Source organism: Peromyscus eremicus, chromosome 23, assembly GCF_949786415.1.
Source record: "Peromyscus eremicus chromosome 23, PerEre_H2_v1, whole genome shotgun sequence".
Lineage (NCBI taxonomy): Eukaryota > Metazoa > Chordata > Mammalia > Rodentia > Cricetidae > Peromyscus > Peromyscus eremicus.
In genome coordinates, this window is record NC_081438.1 from 19,777,060 (window position 1) to 19,802,447 (window position 25,388).

Here is a 25,388-nt window from a genome sequence, read left to right on the forward strand (position 1 = left end):
AATGCTGTGCCCTAAACACACATGGAGCTCTTGTGGGTTTAGGCATATAAGAAGCTTTTGTAGCCGGGCAGTGGTGACACATGCCTTTAAGCACAGTACTCATGAGGGAGAGGCAGGTGGATCTGAATTCAAGGCCAACCTGGTCTACAGAGTGAGTTCCAGGACAGCCAGGGCTACACAGAGAAACCCTCTCTCAAAAAACAAAAAAAAAACAAAACAAACAAAAAAGAAACTCTGTGTGGTTGTTGGCTGACCACCAGCTTGACAAACAGACTTCAGTACCACATAACAAAAAAGAGATAGAGACTTTGTAGAGTCAATTCTGAAGAAAATTATAAACTAAGCAACAACCAGGACAAACTGTGTGTGTTCATTCGTGTGGGGTACACCTATATGCTAATGACCACACATTGTGTATGTGTGCAGGTGGAGGCCAGAAGTCAACCTTGGGTGTTTTCTCTCAAGTGCTGTCCAGCTTGTTTTTTGAGACAGCGTCTCTCATTGGTCTGGAATTCGCTGATTAAGCCCCAGGGATCTCTGCCTGTCTCTACTGCTCCAGCACTAGGATTATAAGCATGTGCATTTTGCATATGTTCTGAGGACCAACACTTGCAGAGCAAACGCTTTACGGATGGTGCCTTGTCCCAGGTCCTAAATGATTTATTTTTTAATTAAAAACAAGCCAGAAGCAGGTAGATCTCTGTGCTTTCAAGGCCTGTCTTGTCTAGATAGTGAGTTCCAGGACAGGGTTACATAGAGAGAAACCCTGTCTCAAACAACAACAAAACAATACACAAACAAAAAAGCCAAAAACATCAACCTAAATCTAATTATGAGTCTGTTGGTTCCTGTGGTGCTTAGTTGGGACTTTTTCTTTTCTTTTGTTTTTGTTTTTGTCAGCTTGACACAAGCCAGGGTCATTTTGGGAAGAGGGACCTTCAGTTGAGAAAATTCCTCCAGGGGCTCTGTAGAGATAACTTAACAGTTAAGAGCATTTATTGCTCTTGTAGCATCTGGATTCAGTCCCCAGCACCCACACAGTGGTTTATAACCATGTGCAACTCCAGGTCAAGGGATCTAATACTTTCTGATTTCCACAGGCACTGAACACATGTGGTGCACACATACATGCAGGCAAAACAGTAACACAAAATAAAATGAGTAATTCTGAGAAATAAAGAGAAACATTTCTTTTCGTTTTCCTGTAGGCAAGTGTGTGGGACTACTAATTGTTGTGGGAGGGTCCAACACACTGTGGGCAGTACCACTCATGTGCAAGCAATCCTTGGTTCTGTAAGAAAGCAAGCTGAACAAGCCATGAAGAGAGCAGTCCAGGAAACAGTGGCCTTCCCTGGTCTCTGCTTCAGTTCATGCCTCCTCCAGGTTCCTGCCCTGACTTCCTTCAAGGATGGACTGTGATTGGGATGTGTAAGCCAAATACATCCTTTCCTCCCCAAGTTACTTTTGGTCATGGTGTTTAATCACAGCAACAGAGAGCAAATCAAGACAGTTCACATACTGGATTTGAGTTAGCGTTTTAGTACTTGGCCCTGTGTTACTCCTGAAGTCCAGGACTAATTGGAAGTCCAGCATAATTGGAAGCAGCCTTTCACCAAGCTGGTTGTTACTTCATGCTGGAGGGCCCAAGCAGAATGTGTTAGTGAGGGAACATTTGAGAAACGGGATGCAGTGTTTTTACAACCACATTGGGAAATTAAAAAAAAAAAAAACCAAACATGAAATGAGATTTGCTGTTTGCAAAGAATGCAGGGCTGGCTGGCCACACACCAAGATGTTGCTCCACAGAGAAAATAAGACAACCAGGGAGGAACTGCAGCACAACTGCTTTGTCCCCACACAAAAGAATAAAGGCTGAGGCATGGCCAGCATGTGGGGGAGCTGCAGAGTAGACTAAAGGGAGGCCTTTTTCTCCTTACTCTTGTGTTAACTGTTATTGTAAACTGAGAAATGCTCATTGTTTCTGAAGAATAGAAACAGATTTCCCCAGTTTCTTTTATTCAGTAGATGAGGAGAAATAATCGGATATAAAGTATTTAAAGCAGTCATGAAAGTGCATGTTTATTAATTTTATTCTTGAGACAATCACTGATTTTACAAGATGGATATTGAACTTAAACAGGTTGATTAGCATCGAAGAAATTAAAGATGGTGAAGAGATGTCATTTATAAGGTGATCACAACTAGATTATTTCCATCCATTAGAGAACAAATAGTCTGTTACATAAATCATTTGAGAGAGAGAGAGAGAGAGAGAGAGAGAGAGAGAGAGAGAGAGAGAGAGAGAGAGGGAGGAGAGAGAAGCAAGCATTGTGGCTGACACCTGTAGTCCCAGCACTGGAGCTAGAGACAGGGGGATGAGGAGTTGAAGGCTAGCTAGGGTCTGATCTATGGAGAATTGGAGACTGTCTCAGTCAGGGTTTCTATTGCTGTGATGAAACACCATGACCAAAAGCAAGTTGGGGAGAAAAGGGTTTTCAGCTTACATTCCCGTGTCACTGTGCATCTTTGAAGGAGGTCAGGACAGAAACTGAAGCAGGGCAGGAACCTGGAGGCAGGAGCTGATGCAGAAGCTGTGGAGGATGCTGCTTACTGACTTGCTCCCTATGGCTTGCTCAGCCCGCTTTCTTATAGCACCCAGGACCACTAGCCCAGGGATGGCACCACCCTCAATGGGCTGGACCCTCCTCCATCATTCAATAATTAAGGTGCCCCACAGCCAATTTTATGGAGGCAATTTTGTTTGAGTTTCCCTCCTCTTAAATGATTTTAGTTTGTGTCAAGTTGATGCAAAACTACCCAGCACAGACCTCAACTGGGCTACTTCAGACCATATCTCAAAAGCAAACAAAAATCTGGGAAGAGGGTGGAAAAAATGACCCAGAAATTAATAGAGAATTATGCTTTTGCAGAGGACCCGTTTGAATCCCAGAACCCATGTCAAAGTAATTCCAATTCCAAGGAATGTATTGTATTGTATTTGGTTTTAATGTCAACTTGCCACAAGTTAGACCCACCTGAGTAGGGAGCCTCACCTGAGGAACTGTCCTGTTGACTCTGATTGATGTGGGAAGACCCACTCCCGCTGTAGTCAGTGCCTTCTGGTAGGAACCCAGGTTTAAAAAAAAAAAAAGTGTGGGTTTTTTTTGTTTTGTTTCGTTTCTTTTTTTTTTTTTTTTTTTTTTTTTTTTTTTTTTTTGGTTTTTTGAGACAGGGTTTCTCTGTGTAGCTTTGGAACCTTTCCTGGAACTCGATCTCTAGACCAGGCTGGCCTCGAACTCACAGAGATCCACCTGGCTCTGCCTCCTGAGTGCTGGGATTAAAGGCGTGCGCCTCCATTGCTTGCTTGGCTTCCCTCCTGATGCTGGTGAATTGGCCCTTTGGTTGCTGCTGACTCCTTAGATAGCAGAATCAGGGTTTCCACGCTTCCATTGTGGAATAGACCAGTGGCTCTCCAGGTGTGATTTGGCTGTTGTTACTGTTTTAAACCCCTTACCCCCACCTTCTTGGTTCTGGTCGTCTCGAGAACTCTGATTAAAACAGGATCTGACACCTCTGACCTCTATGGGTACCTGCACTCACAGGCACACACACAAACATACACATAATTAAAAATAAAAATAGGTTTGGAAAGATGGCTCAGCAGTTAAAACTTGCTCCTTTTCCGGAGGACCTGGGTTCCATCGCTAGCACCTACATGGCAGATAACAACCACCTGAAACGTCAGTTTCAGAGGATCCAGTGCCCTCCTCTGACTCCTGTGCACAACCACACGTGTGATGCACAGACATACTTGCAGGAAAACATCCGTACACATAATATAAAAATAATAATTAAATTTTTTTCTTTGTTTTTTTTGAAATAGAGTTTCTTTGTGTAGCCCTGGCTGTCCTGGAACTCGCTCTGTAGACCAGGCTAGCCTCAAACTCAGAGATCCTCCTGCCTCTGCCTCCCAAGTGCTAGACTTAAAGTGGTGTGCCACCACCACCTGGCTTTAAAAAATTATTTTCTTTAATCTTTAAAAAAGTGTCATTTTATGAAACTTTTATTTAATCACAATTCTCAGTAGAAATTACAGGAAGGAAACTTCAGATAATATCTATCAGATGCTTAAACCATAAACAATAGCTATAAGAAGAATTCAGTTGTGTATCAAAGACTGTTAAGATATCATGACCAAATAACTTTTATTTTAGCAACTATCAACATAATTTACTTCATCAGTAAATTAAAGAAGAAAAAAACACTGGGTTATATTATTGGTTCTGAGAAGACTTCTTGGTTAAAATTTCTTTGTCTTAAAGAAGGAAGAAGAGAAAACCTTAAATGTAACTCCCCCCCCCCCCCCCCGCACCCTATTATATGCTAGGGAGTGTTTTCCACCATGGTGACAGCAGCTATCGAGACATACAAAGCAAATCTTCCTCCCTCCTTGGAATCTTATTAGCATTAAGAAACCATCCTATTAAGTAAGTTAGAAGACAAGTTAAAGGTGTGTTTTGTGAGGTGGTAATAAACACTGGATAACAAGCAATAAAGCTGAGAGCTGGATATTTTGGAGAAACTGGGCTGAAGGAGCGTCAGGAAAAGCCTGGTGACATTTGAGTGGAGAACTGTAGGACAAGTGGACCAAGCAGACAGAAATCAAAGCACAATAAAATCTATATAAAATAAGAAAACCACGTCTTAGCGAGTTTAGTGAAGAAAAGGAAGAAAATCGTTGATGAGAATAGAAGTCCCTGCCTCAAAAACAAAACAGTAGCAATTTGACATGTCTTATGTTACCTTGTCTACAAGTTTCCAAGTGCTCCATTCCTTTCTTTACCATACATTAAAAAAAATGAATTCTTTTTAAAGTTTTTTTATGGCTGTATATCACATGTCCATGTGTCTGTGTCTTGATGAGTGTATGTGATATGTCATATTCCTTCAGCCCAGTTTCTTTTTGTTTGTTTGTTTTTCGAGACAGGGTTTCTCTGTGTAGTTTTGGTGCCTGTCCTGGATCTCGCTCTGTAGACCAGGCTGGCCTCGAACTCACAGAGATCCGCCTGGCTCTGCCTCCTGAGTGCTGGGATTAAAGGCATGTACCACCACTGCCAGGCTTTCAACCCAGTTTTTTACAAATATCCATCCCTCTGCTTTATTGCTTTTTATCCAGTGTTTATTACCATCTCACAAAACACACCTTTAACTTGTCTTTTAACTTACTTAATAGGATGGCTTCTTAGCGCTAATAAGATTCCAAGGAGGCAGGAAGATTTGCTGGTACCTCTTGGAGGGCAGAATAGGGCATTGGATCCCCTGGAGCTGGGCATACAGGCTGTTGTGAGTTGCCTGGTGTGAGTGCTGGGAACTGAACTCAGATAGTCTGCAAAGGGAGGAAGTGCTCTTAACTGATGAGCCATCTCTCCAGCCCCTCTTTACCACACATTTAAGTTTTTATTTTATTTGTTGAGAGGGTCATACAGTGTAGCCTTGGCTGACCTGGAACTAGACCTAGCCAGCCTCAAACTTACAGAGTTCACACTTCCTGAGTGCTGGGTATTTTTATTTTTATGTGTTTGTATGTGTGTGTGCATGTCATGCCTCCATAGGCCTGTGAAAACCAGGAAAGGTTGTTGGAGCTCCTAGAGAAGTGTTTCTCAACCTGTGGGTCTTGACCCCTTGGGAGTCAAACAATCCTTTCACAGGAGTTGCTGACATCACCAGGAAACACAGATATTTACATTAAGATTCATAACGGGCCAGAGAGATGTCTCAGAGCTTAAGAGCACCAGCTGCTCTTCCAGAGGTCCTGAGTTCAATTCCCAGCAACCACATGGTGGCTCACAACCATCTGTAATGAGATCTGATGTCCTCTTCTGGTGTGCAGGCATACATGCGGATAGAGCACTCATATACATAAAAATAAATAAATCTTTTTAGAAAAAGGGCCATAACAGTAGCAAAATTATAGTTATGAAGTAGTAATAATTTTATGGTTTGGGGTGTCACTACAACATGATGAACTATATTAAAGGCCCACAGTCTGATTTGGCAATGTTAGTATTAGTGTGTGGTTCTCTTTCTTCCATGATGTTAGCAGCTGTTGATCTTCCATGTTTAGATTTATCAGTTTGCTGTATCTTGTATCTTTTTACAATCTAATTTTGATTGCTTTTTCATATATTAGTTATAAAATTTTAATGACTTTTTAATATCCCACTGCTCTATTTGTTAGCAATTGTGCATGGTTCTTTGTGTGCACATTGCCCACATGTGTAAGCAGTTATGCTATAGATATATCATCTGTGTATAGCACATTTTTATTTTCATATTTACATATTTTGTTTTATGTGTATGAGATTTGTCTGCATGTATGTGTGTCACCTGCATGCCTGGTGCCTGTGGAGGTCAGAATAAGGCATCACCCGGAAAGTGGAGTTACAGATAGTTGTGAGCTGCCATTTGGGTGCTGGGAGCTGAATCTTGCTCCTTTGCAAGAGCATGTGCTCTTAACTACTGAGCCATCAATCCAGCCTCTAATATAGCACATTTTAAAAAAGATTTTATCTGTGCATATGTGTGTGTCTTTGTGTACACACATGTGCTCTGTGGGTGCCCACCCAGGCCAGAAGAGGGTGTTGGATCATCTGGAGCTGGAGTGACAGGCAGTCATGAGCCACCCAAAGTGGGTGCTAGGATCTGAACTCTGGTCCACTTTAAGAGCAGCAAGTGCTCTTAGCTACTGAGCCATGTCTCCAGTCCCATACCACCTGAATTTCTGTTGTATATACATTGAAAAATACGTTTGTTAGAATTATTAAAATTCCATGTATTTGTGTGTCTGTGTGTTTCTGTCTGTCTGTACACATGACGTGGTGTGTGTATGTGGAACTCAGAGGACAGTTGTACAAGTTGGTTTTCTACCATGTAGGTTCCCGGGATGGAACTAAGTCATCAGGCTTGGCAGCTGGTGCCTTTCTTGGCTCAGCTATCTCATTGTCCTGTCTGCATTTTAAAACCATCTTTCCCAAAGACAAAACCTGAACATTTTCTAATATTAGTCTTTAAAAATATGGCTTCTGGTGGCATTTCATTGTGTATTTCCCTGTGATCATCTGGCTTCGGTTACTGACTTTCGTTCATTCCTCTTGGCATGTCCACTCCAGCACTGATGCTGTGCTACGGAGGATTTGAGTTCCGGTAGTAGTTGCTGCATACTGTAATTCAGCTGCGGCTTGACAGACAGTCTGGCTGTGATGTTTAGCTACTCAACACAGACATTCAGGGCTTTGGCCTTGATCCCATTTCTTTTTGGTTGTTGTTGTTGTTGGTTGGTTGGTTTGTTGGTTTGGTTTTTCGAGACAGGGTTTCTCTGTGTAGTTTTGGTGCCTGTCCTGGATCTCGCTCTGTAGACCCAGGCTGGCCTTGAACTCACAGAGATCCACCTGGCTCTGCCTTCTGAGTGCTGGGAATAAAGCATGTGCCACCGCTGCCCGGTTTGATCCCATTTCTTGAGATGGAGCAGCTGTCACAGGGGGTGCTGAGCAGAGGCTAATGGGGGTGATGGCTGGTTCATGTGGGTTTTTGAAGCACACCAGTGTGTCAAGCTGTGTTTTAAGGTTCCAGGGAGGTGGAGAGTGCCAGAATGATAACCAAAAGCCCTAGTATATATCAAGACTACATGTTGGCTACTTTCTAAAACTGAAGGAGACACTCTTCTGCTGTCCATTCTTTTAAATTTGTATTATGTTTAGAGTGTGTGTGTGTGTGTGTGTGTGTGTGTGTGTGTGTGTGTGTGAACTCATGTCAGGACAACCAGTGGGAGTCAGTTCTCCTCTTTGATCCTGGGGATCAAACTCAGGTTGATAGGCTTGTTGGCAAGTGGAAAGACTAAACCACTTCACCCGCCCATACTGCCCATTCTTTTTTCTTGAGACAGGTCTCACTAATTAGGCTTGGCTGACTTTGAACTCGCTATATAGACCAAACTGGTTTTGAACTCAAAGAAATCCAGCTGTTTCTGTCTTCCAAGTGCTGGGATTAAAGGTGTATACCACCATACCTAGTTCCCATACCATCTATTCTAATGAATCATGACAACATCCATCTAACCTTTTATGATTGCTTTATAATATAATGCAGACAATTATGATTTTAATTATTTGCCATGTGTGTGGTGTGACTCTGTGTGTGTGTGTTAGAGAGAGTGTGTGAGTGAGTGAATATGGGCACATTGTTTGGCTCAGAGGACACATACACAGAGAGAGACAGAGTGGGGGGAGGCAGTATATCAACACACTGTATGGGTCAGAAGACAAGTTTGAGAGTCAGCCATCTTCCTCTATTAAGTACTTTTACCTTCTGAGCCATCTCAGCAGCTCAGACAATTAAAGAATTTAAAGCTATCAAAGAGAATTTACAATCGTTTAACTGTTGAGATGAGAGTCTCATGGAGTCAGGCTGACCTCTGACTTGCTCTTGTACACAGAATTATCCTGGAACTCCTAATTCTCCTGCCTCTGCTTTTGGAGCGCTGAGATTATAGGGCCTGCCACCATGTTTTGGTTTTGTTTAGATTTGAAGTAAGTTATTGTTCATGTTGTTGTTTTCAGAGTGGAAAGATCAACAGACCAAGTCATCAAGCCTGTCAACGTGGGGGCTCTATCAAAGTGGGTTGGGAAGATACCCCCAGATGTTTTACAAGACATGGCCGTGATTGCACCCATGCTTGCCAAACTTGGATATGACCCATATGCCAATCCCCCTAACTATGGAAAACCTGACCCCAAGATCCTTGAAAACACCAGAAGGGTAAGTGAGACTCCCAAAGTAACTAAGGACATGGAATTTGGTTTTGAGTAGATTTTTCTTGTTTTGTTTCTTACTTTTTATGACCAGAAAATTATTTTAAATTACCATTGTTGTAACTTGTTGAATGCTTTATCATCAGAAGTCTGCAATGTCAGCAAAACCCTTCTTTCAAAGAGCTGTGGAGACAGTTCAACCCTGTGCCCTGCTCAGTTTGTAGGATGTTGTCCTCTGACTTCCGTTTGCATGCTGACATCTATTCCCATAGCTGATTACCCCAAATTCGCACAAACACCAGAATTGTTAGTGACCTTACTTCTGCTTTCTTTTTCCTTTCCTTAAGTATGAGGAGCACTTTACTCTTAAGGCTTTGTTTAGATGAGATGTGATTTCTTGACCCCCCTGAAGGCCAGACGTTAGCTACATGAGAAGAAAGATTAGATATGCTAGCGCTGTGTTCAAAGTTACTAGTAAGGGCTGGGGAGATGACTCACCAGTAAAGCTTGTTACTCAGATTTAAGGTCCTGGGTTCAGTCCCCAGAACCCACAGAAAAGCTAGGTGTGATAGCCACCTCCATACACATGTGGGCATGCAGTTCCCCCAACATATATAGTCACACATACACGTTAAAAATAAATACATTTTGTCGTGGAGAGATGTCTCAGTAGTTAAGAGCACTGGCTGCCACCTGGCAGCTCACAACTGCCTCTAACTTCAGTTCCAGGGCATCAGATGCCATTTTTTTGGCCTCCAAGGGTACTGTATACACACGGTGCACTACATCCATGCAGGCAAAACACTTAAATACATACAACAAAAATAAACAGGGTTGCAGCTTTACAGAATGTTGTTTCAGAAAGTGCTAAAGACTTGAACTAATATGAATAAATACATTGGTGGTTAGGTCTGGTTTCAAATCAGCATTTTATATTTTTGCTGAAAGTTTTTATTGGGTAAGATAAACATGAAATTTACACTTTTTTTTTTTTGACATCCAGGTTGTGGTTGGATTTGGTCAGAGTCTCCTATGGCTCAAGCTGGCCTTTAACTCACTATATAGAAGAGGTGCTGGGTACTGAATATAGGTTATATATTTTAGGGTTTTCGTTAAGGTTAAATTAATAAAGGTAAGATTGAACAGGTCAAAGTCTCTGAGATTTTTTTTAAGGTGCTTGATATATGTTGCTGAACACACATGTATACTGCAGAAACTTGAAAACCAACATAATGGAGGTAATTTAGATTTTTGTTAATTTTAATAGGCATCACTGATTAATATAATTGAACATTTCCAGTTTATTAGCTGTTTGTATGTGGATTTGTTTGTTTGTTTTGTTTTTGTTTTTTCAAGACAGGATTTCTTTGTGTTTCTCTTGGCTGTCCTGGAACATGCTTTGTAGACGAGGCTGGCCTTGAACTCACAGAGATCAGCCTCTCGAGTGCTGGTATTAAAGGTGTGATCCACCAACGCCCAACTCTTGGCATGTGTTTTTTGAACTGCCTTTTAAGTTTCTAAAAAGTTTTATTATTTCATATATTGAAGTTTAGAACTGCAGTTTGCTAAATAGCAAGCCAACATTAGTCTAGCCTGCCACTCGGCAATCCCTGACAGTCTTTTTGTAATGAGATGTAACCAGTAGCTTTCTCCTGTGCACAGGACTGAAAGGGATTTCTGTAAACCAAGATACGTGTGTCAACAATATTCCCAGGTTCCCAGGACAGTAGTCACTACAGTTTCACATGTGCATGCTGTCTTTGCTCCATTATTCTTGGCTTTCTTGAGGGGTAGTTGGGAAGAATGCTGTGGTTTGAATCCATGTGACTCGAGAATGTGTTTTATACACACTGTGGCTTTTGAAAGGGTTTCTTAATGCATCCTGGGGGTGGAGAGTTAAGAAAGAAAAGATGAATTCCATTATTGATCCCTTTGTAATAATGTATGCAATCCTAATGTGCTTGGATTTTTGTTTGTTATTGTATATTTACTGTGTGTGCTATGGCATGCATGTGGAAGTCAGAGGACAAATCTGTGGAGAAAATTCTCTCCTTCCCTTCTGTATGGGTTCACAGGAGTCAGACTCAGCTTGCTAGGTTTGCACTGCTAGCCGTTTGAACCTAGTGAACCATCTTGCTGACCCTAGCCTTGTTTTTGAATTTGAGTTTCATTGTCTGTCTTACTAGCTAGCTGAATTTCAAACCCAATCCTGTGTATCTTCAAAAAAAATTTTTTTTTTTTTTTTGCCTTTGATGACTGAGATGCTGCAGGCGGCAGGCAGATGGACAGACACTCAGCTTCACAGACCCATTTTATGTGCTTGCTTTGGCTAGGTCTGGGATCTGAGCTGGCTTCATCCTGCTGTGGATCCTAGATGAAGACCTGGCTGGCTCAGGACCAGGGTCTGGGCTGGCACTGTGGACTGCATGGCTGGGGTGGGCCATGATGGGAGGCTTCCTTCTAAAGCCCTGACGGCTTCCTTTCCCTTGTAGATGGTAGAGGAGAGTGAAGAGCGCCTCACGGAGGAGCAGATTGAAGCCCTTCTGCATACTGTCACCAGCATTCTGCCTGCAGGCCCAGAGGATGAACAGAGTAAAAACACTAGCAATGATGTGGCCATGGAAGAGGAAGACCCAGCGTAGATGTGCACAGCTGGCCAGGTTGTTCGTGAAGTTCGAAACCCCAGCAGCCATTTCCTGGATGTTCAGAGAATTGTGTATTTGGTTTTACCCCCTCTCTCAAAATGCCTGATCTCAGGGTGGGTTGGGAAAATCACAAAACTAAGATAAAAAGAATCTTTGTGCCTTGGGATCAAGAAACATGGGATCAGAGAAGGGCAGAGAACTCAAGATGAGGGGATGTGGCTGTGCAGCCCTCTGGGGTAGAAAGACTTCTGTGGCCTCTGCCACACTTGTACACAGTGGTAAGCCAGTCAGGTGCTTTGGTGGCTGTGTTGTAGGCAATGGCAGGAGCTCCTGGGTGAGAGCAGAGCTGTGGGAATGGGCTCAGATGGTTGAGAGCACCCAGAGCTGCACACAGCTGCTCCAGGGGAATGACCCAGAGCTTAGCTCACTCTAGAGGAATGTCCTCAGCAGAAACAGGAGGTGAGAAAAGGAGATTAAGAGCCCATGCTGGTCTACATAGTAAGGAACACACATGTGAACACAGCTAACATGCATGCATGCCACATACATACAAAAAATTAGTCCGTTTTCTGTTGCTCAAAACAACTCTATAGCCTTGGTAAGTGACAAGAAAAAGATACTTATTTTGGCTCATGGTTCAGGTCCAAGGTCATAGGGCGTCCTGGGTATGGACCTCTTATTGCCAGAATGCTGGGGTAGCATAGGATACCACCTGATGGAAAATGAGAAGCACTTGTTTATTTTCAGTCTCTTGTCGCCCAAATTGTCCTTGAACTCAGTATGTAGCCCACTCTGTCATCAGACTTTTGATGATTCTTCTGCCTCAGCCTCGTGAGTGTGGGATTAAAAATGTGTGCCACTCACTTGAGAGACCAGGTAAAGGCCAGCCTGGTCCACATAGCAAGTTCCAGCCAGCCAGAGCTACACAGTGAGACCCTGTCTCATAAAAACAAAAATGAACCAGTGTGTGCCACCATACTTGGTGTGTGTGTGTGTGTGTGTGTGTGTGTGTGTGTGTGTGTGTGTGTTGGGGGGAGAAGAGGTTAGTTTCTTTTGTGTTTTTTTTTTCATATTTAATAGGAGTTTAATGGAGTTACTATATAATGGGGAGATAGTTTCTCTCCAGACACCATGGTCTATCAAATAAAATGTGCATTGCTAGGTATAGGTAATCTTTATGAGTCCCATAGATGTCCACCCCACCCCACCCCAAAACAATTAGAGGACATTGTCATGGCTCCTTAAAAGTCAATGGTATGACCCTTTTGCTAAGGACATTCTACAGTTGGGTCATAGGACATAAAGGAATCAGTGTGGCACTAAGCCACATGTTCTTCCTCCAGAAGTTCTCGGTAGTGGTTCTTCATCAGAAGTATCAGATTCAGAGTTCTCAGTACCTTCTTTCGTCCTCTCTTTCAGTCTTTCTCTTAGGTACTGGATAAGAAACGAATACTGTGTGGCCCCCAGCTGGGCCCAGCTTTCCTCGTGTGAGTCCCCAGGGAGGCTGGAAATGGACAGGTGTATAGTCACTGTCACGGTTACTGTTTTCTTGGTCTTCTTTTCTGCATCCAGGACAGCATGCAGTGTGGTTTTTCTTCAGAGCTATTAAGCAGTGGCTCTTCCACAAGAACACCGTTAACTGCAGTTTTTCCAGAAAGCCCACAAACTAGCTTTCTGTTTCTTTTTTGATGGGGCTGTCACCTTGTGTGTACTTTTGCTCCGTCAACATATCGTCACTCCTGTCCTCAGGAGGAAGTCCAGGAGGCAAAGATTCCTTGTCAAGTATCTTCATTGCTGGGTCTGCAGAGACATACATACATTCTGGTATTTGTCCTGGTATTTGTCCTTCAGAGGGATGAGGTGGTGGCTCTCCCTGAGGACCAACGAACTTCATGTCTTCTTAAAAGTTTCCAGCCCTCTTCTCTACCCTTCTTCTGGCCAGCTTGATCCCCTTGAAACTGTGATGAAGTTTGATCAAGAAACAGACGCTTTCTTGTGCACAGAGATATAGTCTCTGTCACTGAATTTCATTTCTGGGTCTCAGTGTTTTCTTAGTAACAGAGTTATTGTCGCTGTCCTCTGTTGCTTGTCAGAGAGCCTGATAACGACTTCTGTTTGCTATTGTTAGTTTGTTTTGATTTTTTTTTTTTGAGACTCTTTTTTTCTTCTAGTTTTTCGAGACATGGTTTCAGTGTAGCCCTGGCTGTCCTGAAACTCACACTGTAGACCAGGTTGGCCTTACACTCAGAGATCCACCAGCCTCTGGCTCTGCTGGAATTAAGGCGTGTGCCTTCACCTCCTGGATTTGTTTTGTTTTTTGGGACAGGGTGTCACTGTGTTGCTCTGGTCTGCCTCAAATTCACAGAGATCTACCTCTGAAAGAGGGAAGCACACCTCTGGGTGTATTTGTGAGGGTGTTTCCAGAGATAGATCATGAAGACTGACCTAGGCTTAATCCATTACTTCATGGATTAGAATGTGAATGGATTGTTGGGGCACAGTAGAAAGTCCTATCTGGGTGGAGGAAGTAGGTCTCGAGGAACATATCTTAGAGGTGGGGTGTTGGCCTGTCCTCTTCCTATCATTTCTCCTCTTTGCTTCCTGTTGCTGCCTGCGCTCCCACCACCATGATGTTCTGCCTCACACTAGGCCCAGAAACACAACTAACCCAGCAGCCACTTCTGACCCCTTAAACTGCTTTTGTCTAGCTTTGCTTACAAAAGTCTCTAGTATGGAGGGCATCAATTGGTGGCTCACATGCATTGTTCCCGAGTCACAGATGAAGACCCTGATGCTAACAGGGAGAAAGAAGCGATGGCCTGAAGAATCAGAGCCAGAAAGCAGCAGAAATGGGGGTGCACACCCAGGACTATCTGATCCAGATATAGACCCCAGATATATAGATTGGATTGTCAGGCCTACTAATCAAGCCTGGTTCTCTTCTTTGAATTGTTATTTATTAGCTGGGAGTTGAACCTAAGGTCTCATCCATGCCAGACAAGTGTTCTGCCACTGAGCCATGCCCCTGGAAACACTGGGGGCTCCTAGGAAAAGCTGTCTTGCTGAGCCAAACTTGTGGCTCCTCACTGGAGAATTCCAGGCAAGCACTCTCCCTCTGAGTGGCACTCTTTAGGCCTTCCCTGATGGATTCTAGGCAAATTGTACTGCTGAACTTTTTGAGACAGGCTTAGCACACGGGCTCATGATTCCCCTGCTCTAGCCCCCCAAGTAAGTTGCTGGTCTGAGGCTGCATCACCATACTTGGTTAAGCAATCCCTTTACTGATTTTTCTTCCTTGGGTTCCTGAATACTTCTGAACAATTGAAAGTGGTTTTTTAGTTAGGGTTTGTGTGTTTGTTGTTTTTGGATAGGGCTTTCTTGTTGTAGCCCTGGCTGTCTTGCAACTCGCTCTGTAGACCAGGCTAGCGTCAAACTCACAGAGATCCACCTGCCTCTGCCTCCCAAGCTGGGATTAAAGGTGTGCGCCACCGGTGCCTGGCTGGTTAGGATTTCTGTTGCTGTGACCAAACGCTATGACCAAAAGCAACTTACACTTGCGACTACCACTGAGGAAGTCAGGCAGGAACTGATGCAGAGGCGGTGGAGGACCACTGCTTACTGATTGCTCCATCCTGGTTTGCTCAGCCTGCTTTCTGTCTGTTACCCAAGACCACCAGCCCAGAGATAGTACCCCTCAGAGATGGGCTGGGGGCTGGGCCCTCCCACACCAGTGACTAATTAAGACGTGCACTACAGACTTTGATGCAGGCAAATTTTATGGAGCTATTTTCTCAGTTGAGGTTTCCTCTTCTACTGTAAAGAGTTGACATAAACTAGCCAGCATAAGGGCAGAGCAGGCAGTCTTGGGCTGGAGGCTGACATGCTGGGTGGTTATATTCTTTAGTCTGTAATTAGTTCCTGGATGGAGCTACAGCTATTCCTGCCTAGAGCCTCCTTAGGCACCTGCATGACATGTCTTTGATGTCCTATGTCAGAGTTGGATTGGTAATGGTGTTCACAGAATCAGAAGCTCCAAGTTGTCCTTTTTCAGGGCAGGCTGCAGAGGCCTGGAAACCTGGGAGATTGGGGGTTAAATATTCCAGTTCTTTCCCAGTGAGGGCCTCAGAGGGGAGGCCCAGAGCATGCATAGGCAGGGTGGGATCCTGGGGCAAGGAGCCAATGTCCTGAGTCATAGGGGAGCCAGGGAGTCAGGGCCAGGGCAAGGTGCACAATGCCAGAACTGCTGAAGGAAGGAAAGCCAGGGACTGCACTAGCATGGGAAGTCAGCAGCTGGAGGCAAAGTCACAGGATGGAGCTGCAGTCAGGCTCGGGGCCAGGAACAGTCCTGACAAGGCAAGGTCTCAAGGACTGGGCTAGGGGAGGCTGGTGTGTCTGCAGATCCCAGAGCTGCTGTCTGGTCTCAGGGTGGACGGTGGTCTAAGCCGGCTGGACTGATTGGTCCAGTGGTGGGAGTGCTCAAGACTAGGGAGGGAGGATCAGATAGGGGTGTGCCAGGCTGGGAGGGAGCACCACATAGGGTGTCTCTTGAGCTCTCCAGCTATGGTGAAGCAGCTCCAACAGACCCCTCAGGCCCAGACGGACCTAACTACACGCAGGCCCAGCTTCTCGGGAGTCTTCTCAGTTGGGGGCACCGGATGCTGCAGCTCATCTGTGGCTTCTCCATTGACCCCAGCTTCTCTTTAGAGGTACACTACATTTCTCAAGAGCCTTCTTCTATGTCCTGACTTTTTCTTTTTTAAAATATGTGGAAACAAATTTATAAAATGTGATAAAAATAAAAGCAGGCGATATCAAATAAATGCATATTTCCTTGAATTCTGTGTGTTTGTGCATAAGCACTTGTGAGAGCATGCACTGGTTTATGTGCGCATGTGTGCAGGTGGAGGTCAGAGGACAGCCTCATTTGTTGTCCCTCGGGAAGCATTTGTCTTGGCTTTTGCCACAGTGTCTCATTGGCCTAGAGCCCACCACTCAGTCTGCTGCCTAGTCTCTGCCTCTGGATTCTGGGGTTACAAATTCGTATCACCACACCTGGCTTGTTTTCTATTTTTGTTTTTTTGTACATTACATTTATTTATTATGTGTTGGGAGGATGCCATGGTGTGCATTTAATGACCATCTTTAGCTGCACGGCGAGTTTGAGACTAGTCTGGTCTCCACAAGACTCAAGCTAAAAACAAATTCACTGAATTATTTTGGTGTTCAAATTGCCTCAGATTTGTTAGTAGAAACATCTTCCGGATGGGTCCTTATGGCATAACCCTGTTCTTAAAAAAAATTACTTTGTGACTTTTTGATAGAATCAGATGTTCCCGCTGTCTGTCTTGCCAACTGTGAATTTAATTACTTCTTTAAAGTGGTTCAAACAAGCAGTTTAATTTCTGATAGCAGTGAATGGTGTTAAAGGTCAAGGTCAAGGTGTTGGGTCATTGCTACTAGGTTGCAGTATAGGTTTTCTTCTGCTTAAGATTTATTTTTGTTTTTCTGTATGCCTATGTGTGTATGCCTCTGTGCACAAGAGTGCAGTGCTCGTGATGGCCAGAAGAGGGCATCGGAGCTCTAAAGTGGAGTTACTGGTGGTTGTAGCCCCCTGACATGGTTGCTGGGGACCAAACTCACTCACGTGCTCTTAAGTGCTGAGCCATCTCTCCAGCCCCTCACACATTTAGTGTTTGGGCTTTTTTTAAATAATATTTTTATTTTATAATTAATTTCACATATCAGCCAAGGATTTCCCTATCCTCCCTCCTCCCACCCCCTTTTTTATTTAAATAATATTTTTATTTTATAATGTGTAGCCCAGTCTGGCCTGGAACTTGTGATCCTCTTGCCTCCGCCTCCTTCAGCAAATCCTACCGGCGTGCGCCATCACAACTGGCTGGGCTTTGTTTATGGAGCCAGGGTCTCTCTATTTAGTCCAGGTTGGCTTCAAGCTTGTAATCCTCCTGCCTCAGCTTTCCAAATCCTGAAATTGCACATGTATACTACCACACCTGATCTTCCCCGCCACATGACATATGTTTATCTTTCTTCCTCTTCGAATCCTGGCTTCCAACCACATCAGCATATAAACTCCGTCTTCTATTCTGTCTCTGAATGGCTTCATGTATGCCCTTAGAAACAATAGCTATTTTTTTTTTGTAACAATAGCTATTTTAAAGAGTTTAGGGGCTAGTGAGATGGCTTGGGGTAAAGGTGCTTCCTGCATAAGCCTGGCCCCAGACCTCCATTCAGGTGGAAGGAGAGAACCCACTCCACAGAGTTGTCCTCTGACTTCTACATACCTGTGTCACAGTCACCAACACACAGCACAAAACCAGTAATACAATTTTATTTTGAAAAATAAGAGTTTAAGGCCTGTCGGTGGTGGGCATGTGAATCTCTGAGTTCCAGGATAGGCAGGGGTACATAGAGAAACCCTGTCTCAAACAGGGGGAAAAAAAGTTTAAGCTAGGCATTGTTAGAGCACACCTTTAACCCAGTAATTGGGAGGCAGAGGCAGGTGGATATCTGTGAGTTGAAGGCCAGCCAGGTCTACATAGTGAGTTCCAGGACAGCCAGGGCTACATAGACCTTGTCTTAACAAAACAAATCAACCACAAATAGTTTGGGATTTGTTGTTGATTCTCCCCCCTCCACGTCCTCTGCCCCCAGCTGAGGGTATGGAGTCAAATGCTGTGCTAAGTTAGTGGAATTTGTTCTTTAGAAAATTTCAGTGTGGTTGTGGAACTAATTTGAAATTAAATTGGCTTCATTATGTGCTATCTGCCTTCAGTTCTTCCTTTCTTTCCATTGTTAACTGATTTATATCTCTTTTATGTTTATTTTTGAGACTCTATAGCCTAGGTTATTCTAGAATCTGTGTGTTCTCTCTTCTGTAATTCTACTATATTATGTAATTCAATATGTCTATTTAAATCTTCTCGAAGTTATTCCATACCACTTCATAGAAATACTGTGTGTGTGTGTGTGCTTTTTTGTTTCATTGATTTTATTTTGTTTTGTTTTGATGGCTTTCATGTGTCCTCAGCTAACCTCAAACTTGCTGTGTAGCTGAGGACAAATTTGAACATTTTTTTGTTTTGTTTTGTTTAGTTTTTTTGAGACAGAGTTTCTCTGTGTGGCCCTGGCTGTCCTGGGATTTGCTCTGTAGCCCAGGCTTGCCTGGAACTGTCAGAGATCCGCCTGTCTCTGCCTCTCAAGTGCTGGGATTAAAGGTGTATGCCACCACCACCCGGCTTAACTTGAATTTATCCTCCTGCCTTCACCTCCTGTGTCTAAGATTACAGGCATGTGACACTACTTGCCTGCTTTCTATATTGCATGGAATCAAATTCAGGGCTTTGTACATGCCAGACAAGTACTTTAAAAGGTAACTGAGCCTCAGCCCCAGCCTCCAAACAATGTATTTATTACCAAGTCCTTGCTGCCACTGGTGATGACACACTTTAAATACCAAGCATCTGTAACAACAGTTCATCTGGAAACACCACCTTCATTGTTTAGTCCTGCCTACTGGGTCAGAGAAGACTTCTTGACATGTAGCAACCCCCCTGCAGTTAGTTTGCACAGGAAAAGCACCTGTTACTGGGCAGTGGGAAACTCAGAACCACCTGCAGCTGAGCCTGCAGGAACAGTGCCCAGACGATATGGCAGAATGGACCTGATGAGGACACCAGTATTCTCGCCACAGAGCCGTGGATGTGGCTGCCAAAGGACAACCACACACACTTCTGTCACCAGCACCAATGCCGCTATGTCTGTGTCCAAGTCACCCTTACAGCGATTGCCCACCCCAACACTGGGTGTACCTTCCTGGCATCTTTGCTGACAAATGCATTCCTCATGGAGCCTGCTCCCTTATTTCCCGTCCCTTCCCTCCCTGTTTCCCTCATTTCTCATGTAGCTCAGGCTTGTCTCAGATTCACTATGTAATCAAAGATAGCCATGAACTCCTGCTTCTTCGGTAAGTGAGATCTAATGAATGCTTTGGACAGATCCCCCTGGCAGTTGTGATCTCCCCGCCCCCCGACAATGGAATCCCAACCTTCCCAATCTCAGAATAGTGGGGGGGCTCTCCCTTGGGGAAGCTTCTGTGGGAGCCCGTTTTCGGGTTCCTCATGGCTTTAACCAGCAGGTCCACATAGAGGATGATTAGAACCACGGGCTTGAGTGCAGGTGTCTGAGATGGTCTGCACTTGGCTGTGCTGGGGGGAGATCTTTTGCTCCACCCCTTGGCGTCTCCATAAATACTGTGGGGCAGAGACAGTTGGGGCCCGTTGGAAAAGGTTCCAGGCCCTCTCGAGGCTATCCTTTATCTGTTTATCTCCGCAATATTCTCCGCAATATAACTCCTTCTATCTAATATTTCCTGCTGCACACATCCAAGAAAACTCTGGGGAGCTGTGAGGTTGGTGGGCAAACGCCCCACAAGCTCCCACGCCGCGCCGCTTTTAGTGTTTCACCCTAGAGCCAACGCAAGAGATCCTTACACGGTGGGTGGGTTGTAACACATATAAACACACTGGAGGCCTTTGTCCCTAATAGTCTTAAGTATATTCTCTTTGTTACATAGTTTCAAATTAAGTTTTCAGTGCTGTGGATGAAACCTAGGGCCTTGCACATGGTGGACAAGTGCTCTACCACTGAGCCACACTTCCAACTTCCTCATTTATGGTTTTTTTTTTTTCTCTTTGTAACAGGTATTTGTGAGCCACCTGGCCTGGGTGCTGGGAGCCAGATTGGGTCCTTTGCAACAGCAATATGTGCTTCTTAAGGGCTAAGATGTCTCTTTGGTCTCCACCTTATTTTTTTGAGACACTATTGAGGACTTAAGGTAGAGTCCACCCAGGTGTTCTCTGCTTCCATGTCCCTGGGACCACAAGTGCATTCTCCCACACCCAGCTTTCTTACCTGGGGTCTGGAGGGTCAAGTTCAGGCCCTCATGCTGTTGTGACCACAGTAACTGAGCCACCTCCCTAGCTTTTCTAGGTGACCGGATGCTGAGGCTGCATCGTCTCTCAGAGTACTGGGTAGATTTTGTGATTCCAGCCAAGGCTGGAGCAGATCTATGTGGTGGGAGGTCTCTGCCTTGCTGCAGGATGGGGTGAGAGAAAGGACAGCCAGCATCCTGTGACAGCCCAGCTGGAACGCTGAACCCCTTCCAGAGCAAAGCGTGGCACTGGTAAGTGTGCCTGGCTTTGTCACAGGCTCCCAGGCCAGCTTCTCCCAAGTCCTTAGATGCTCCTTTATCATCTAACCTCTCTTGTGGGTAGCACCATTGTGTGATCTGAGGTTCTGAACTACATAGAAAGGAGATAGTGAGCTGAACATCAGCATTCGTCTCTGGATGCTTCCAGACTGGATGAAGTGGACCAGTTGCCTCATGCTCCTGCCCCCATGCCTTCCCTACCACAGCAGTCTGTATCCAATTGTGAGCCAGAACAAATCCTTCTGTTATCTAATTGTATCGTGTCAGGATTTGGAACTGGCAATGAAAAAGGTTAACTTACATATCAGTCTTTAATTTGAAGCTTGCCATAAGAATCTCCATGGTCTTTTCTCATGGAATGTGGAATAGGCTCCAGATCCAAATGGGTGGGATTAGAATGTGTGTGGGGTGGGGGGTGTCTATTACTTTTCTCTTTGTCATGACAAAGCCACGCAAGGAAAGGAGTATTTGTCTCAGAGTTTCGGGGTTCCATCATAGCTAGGAAATCATGGTCACATAGCACCTGCAGTAAGGAAGCAGGGAAAATGAGTACTGGTGTTCAGGTCACTTTTCACTGCCTGAGACCTCAACCCATAAGATGGTTCTGTCTACCTTTGGAGGGAGTCTTCCCTCCCCAGTTAACACAGTCTAGAAATTCACAGATGTACCCAGAGGTTTGTTTCCATGGTGATTGTAAAACCCATCTAGTTTGAAATCAAGATTAAGCATCATAGCTTTAAGCAGTTTTGGTGGCACACGCTTGTCAGCCCAACACAATGAAAGGCTCAGGCGAGGAGATCATGAGTGGGAGGCCATCCTGGACTACAAAATGAGTTCTGTGGCAACCTATGCTACTCAAACCAGCTAAACAAACAAACAAGCAACAAGCCAGAATGAAGTCTGGAACCAAGGGTGTAGTTACAGCTGTATGTGACATACAAGATCACTTTTTACAGCTGCCACGTTTTGTGATGCAATTTGGGCCGAGAAATGAGCTCTGGTTGGATTTCAGGAGCACAGAGGAAATAGGGTCATAGCTGGACTGTGGAGGCGGGCCTCCTCTGTGGCCTCCAGACCCAGAAGATTGTGGTCTCCCTGGAAGGGGCTGGCTGCTGGCTTCTCTTCTCATCCATCACACCCCTTTGCATACCCCCCTCCTGAGAGCTGGCCACCATGCAAGGGCACAACTTCCCCTCCAGGCTTGCCTAGCTCTTCGTTGTCCTCCATCAAGAAGGGCTGGAAAAAGCAAGAGGGCAGGGTTTCTTGGAAAGCAATCTGGCCCGCATCAACGCTAATGAATAAAATGTGTCATCGTCCATTCGGAACTGCAATTCCAGCATTCCTATTTCCAGTTCTTGAAGTCTGGATCCTTTTTACTCCAGAGAATGTAACCTAGATACAGTTGCCCAGAACACTCTATAGGCTCCATGAAATTATGTATCTGTTTGTTTCTCTCTCTTTCTCTCTCTCTCTCTCTCTCTCTCTCTCTCTCTCTCTCTCTCTCTCTCTTTCTTTCTATCATCTATGCCTATCTATCTATCATCTATTTATCTAATATCTAATTTATCAAATCTGTCATCTATGTTATCTATCAACTATTATCATCACCTGTTTTCATGTATCATACATACATAAAATAAATCTTTTAAAGAAGAAGCAAATCGACTTGTATATTATGCACAATTCTTATAAAAATGTCAGTATATTCCTCCTTTTGAGTTTTTGAGACAGGGTTGCACTCTGTAGCTCAGACTAGCCCTGGAACTCACTGTGTGTATGTGAACTCATAACAATACTCTTGCTTCCAATCCTGGGTGCTGGAACAGGAAGGTCATGATGCATAGCTCAGCATTTTTCCTAATAGAGTTCAGGAAACGGATTTTATGTTTATATGAATGTGCAAAGCAGGGGGCTGGGGAGATGGCTCAGTGGTTAGAGCATTGTTCTACAAGTACAAGCCTCTTGGTTCAGATCCTCAGGATCCACATCAATTTTGGGTCGGTGTGGTGGCCCACCTGCAACTCTGGCCCCTGAAGGCAGAGACGGGATCCCTAGAACAAGATGGCTAGCAAGGCCTGCTATACTTGCAAGCTCTGGACTTGATCTAGAGACCCTACTTCAGTGACTAATGGGATGGAATAATCCAGCATGATTCCTCGTGTTGACTTGGGCCTCCATATGCACAGATACATACACACCTACACATGCACCCTCGCCCCACACATGCAAAAGCATACATACACACATGCATATCACACACACACAAAAACAAACAAAAAAGTAAAAAGAAAATTCCAATAGTCAAACATATGGTCTTTCTGGAAGCTCTAGTCTGTGAGGTGATCTGGTTCTGACATGCTGGAGAGGTAACCAAAACAAAAATGGAAGTGAGGTGTGGTTGTGCATGCTTGTAATCCCAGCACCTGGAAAACTGAAGTAGTAGGGTCAAGTGTTCAAGGCCAGCCTAGGCTATACTGTAAATTCTAGACCATCCTCCACAGTAGGATGCATGTGACCCTGTCTCATATATACATATATATGTACATACATATATACATATACATATATATGAGATTTCTAATGGTTTATAAATATAGTATTGTATTAGAGACTAAATTAAGAAGCAAAACCAGTACAATGTATCAATACATGCATGTATGTGTGTATGTGAATACATGCACAGAATCATTAACACAAAAATAAGATCTTTAGGTAATTTCATTACTATGCATAATGTTATAGTGTAGATGGATTTTTTGTGGGCCACCAGCTCACAAAAAAAATGACAGAAACTTATTATTAATTATGAAAGCTCGGCCTTAGCTTAGTTTTGTTCCTAACTAGTTTTGTTGTTTTTTTTGTTGTTGTTTTTGTTTTGTTTCTCAAGACAGGGTTTCTCTGTGAAGCTTTGCACCTTTCCTGGAACTCGCTTTGTAGACCAGGCTAGCCTCAAACTCACAGAGATCCACCTGCCTCTGCCTCCCAAGTGCTGGGATTAAAGGCGTGCACCACCACCACTGCCTGCCTCCTAACTAGTTCTTATAACTTAAGCCATTTCTATTAATTTATATTCTGCCACGGACTGCCCATCTTGCTTCTACTGTGTCTCCTGGCTTCTCTCTCATGCACCTAGATTCTTCCTCCTTCCTCTCTGTACCCGGAAGTACCACCTATACCTCCTGCCTAGCTATTGGCCATCTAGCATTTTATTACACCAGTCACTCAATACACCTTCATACAGTGTGCAGACATCCCACAACATTATAGTTTCCTTTCTGTTACTGTTATAAAAATCTCTAACCAAAAGCAGTTTAGGAGAGGACAGGGTTACTTGGCTTATATATTTCCAGCCATAGTCAGTCGTTGAAGGGGATCAGGACAAGGAAGTCAGACATTAACCTGAAGCAGAAGCCATGAAGAACTGCTACTTTCTGGTTTATTCAGACTTTTGCTCAACTGGCAGTCTTATACAGCCCAGGGAATGGTGCTGCCCACAGTGGGCTGGCCCCTCCTCCATCAATTAACAATCAAGACAATCCCTCCACAGATGTGCCCACAGGACAATTTGATCTATGTAATCCTTCTGTTGAGACTCCCTTCTCAGGTGACTCTAAGCTTTGTCAAATTGACAGTTGAAGCTAGCTAGGATGCAGAGATTTAGGAGAATGTATATCATATAATGATATTTTTGCTTCTCTTAATATCATATAAATCCTCATCCTTTACAAAGATAGCTATGATGTCATAGGCAATGCAATCTTATGAATCTACTGTTGTATATGCTATCATTGACCCAGATGCTATCCAGGACACATTTTATGTGTATAGATTTACATATATAAATATGTGGAGATACTTATCTGTATTCATTCACTTTTCCATTGACATGTATTCTAGTTCCCTTTATGTTACAGTGATACAATATTCTGACCAAAAGCAACTTAGGGAAGAAAGGGTTTACACTTCAAGGTAAATAGTCCATCACTGAGGAAAATTAGGGCAGGAACCTGGAGGCAGGGACCATAGAGAAATGTTGCTTGCTGGCTTACTCAAAGGCTCATGATTAATCAGCTTTCTTATATAGCCCAGGACCACCTTAATAGGGATAGTGCTGCCCACAGTAGGCTGGGTCTTCTTGCATGATTGACAGTCAAGACAATCCCCCAGAGGCATGCCCACAGGCTAATCTGACTTAGCCAATGTCTCAATTGAGTCTCTCCTATCAGATGACTGATAGGCTGTGTCACATTGACAATTATTGCTAACTAGGACACTAAGACCACAATGCCTAAAAGAAACCATGTATTGGAGTGCAAATTTGGGGCTTGCAGTTCTAGGGTGCTTTATTCCGTACCTATTTGGCCTCATGTGTTTGAGGAGGATGGCATGGTAGTGGGAGCATGTAAAGGTACTGTTCACATCCCAGCAGACCAGGACACAGAGAGAGACAGGCAGGAGCAAAAGCTTGAGTCTGGTCTTCAGAGGCACACCTCTTAAGGGCCAGAAGAGTGCTTGTGGCAAGCATGAGGACCTGAATTTGACCCCTCAGAACCTCTATGTTAGAAAGTCACACATGGGCTGGAGAGATAGTTCAGCGTTTAAGAGCGAAGAGCCCAGGAATATGAAAAATTGTATGCCTATAGCCTATACGCATACTCTAGGGGTATTGGGGCTGCTTTAAACAAGCTACCTGACCATTTTCCT

At 44.1% G+C, this 25,388-nt stretch overlaps 1 protein-coding gene across 2 annotated transcripts in view; it reads left to right on the forward strand.

The window, feature by feature from the left end:
- Positions 1-12,617, forward strand: part of LOC131898010 (protein-tyrosine sulfotransferase 1-like) — a 32,046-nt gene extending 19,429 nt beyond the window's left edge. For both annotated transcript variants that reach the window (XM_059249047.1, XM_059249046.1), the window contains exons 3-4: positions 8,616-8,814; positions 11,300-12,617. In XM_059249047.1, the coding sequence (XP_059105030.1) occupies positions 8,616-8,814; positions 11,300-11,449 (349 nt within the window). In that variant the 3' untranslated portion in view covers positions 11,450-12,617. The remainder of the gene's footprint in view (positions 1-8,615; positions 8,815-11,299) is intronic.
- The last annotated feature ends 12,771 nt before the right edge of the window (positions 12,618-25,388 follow it).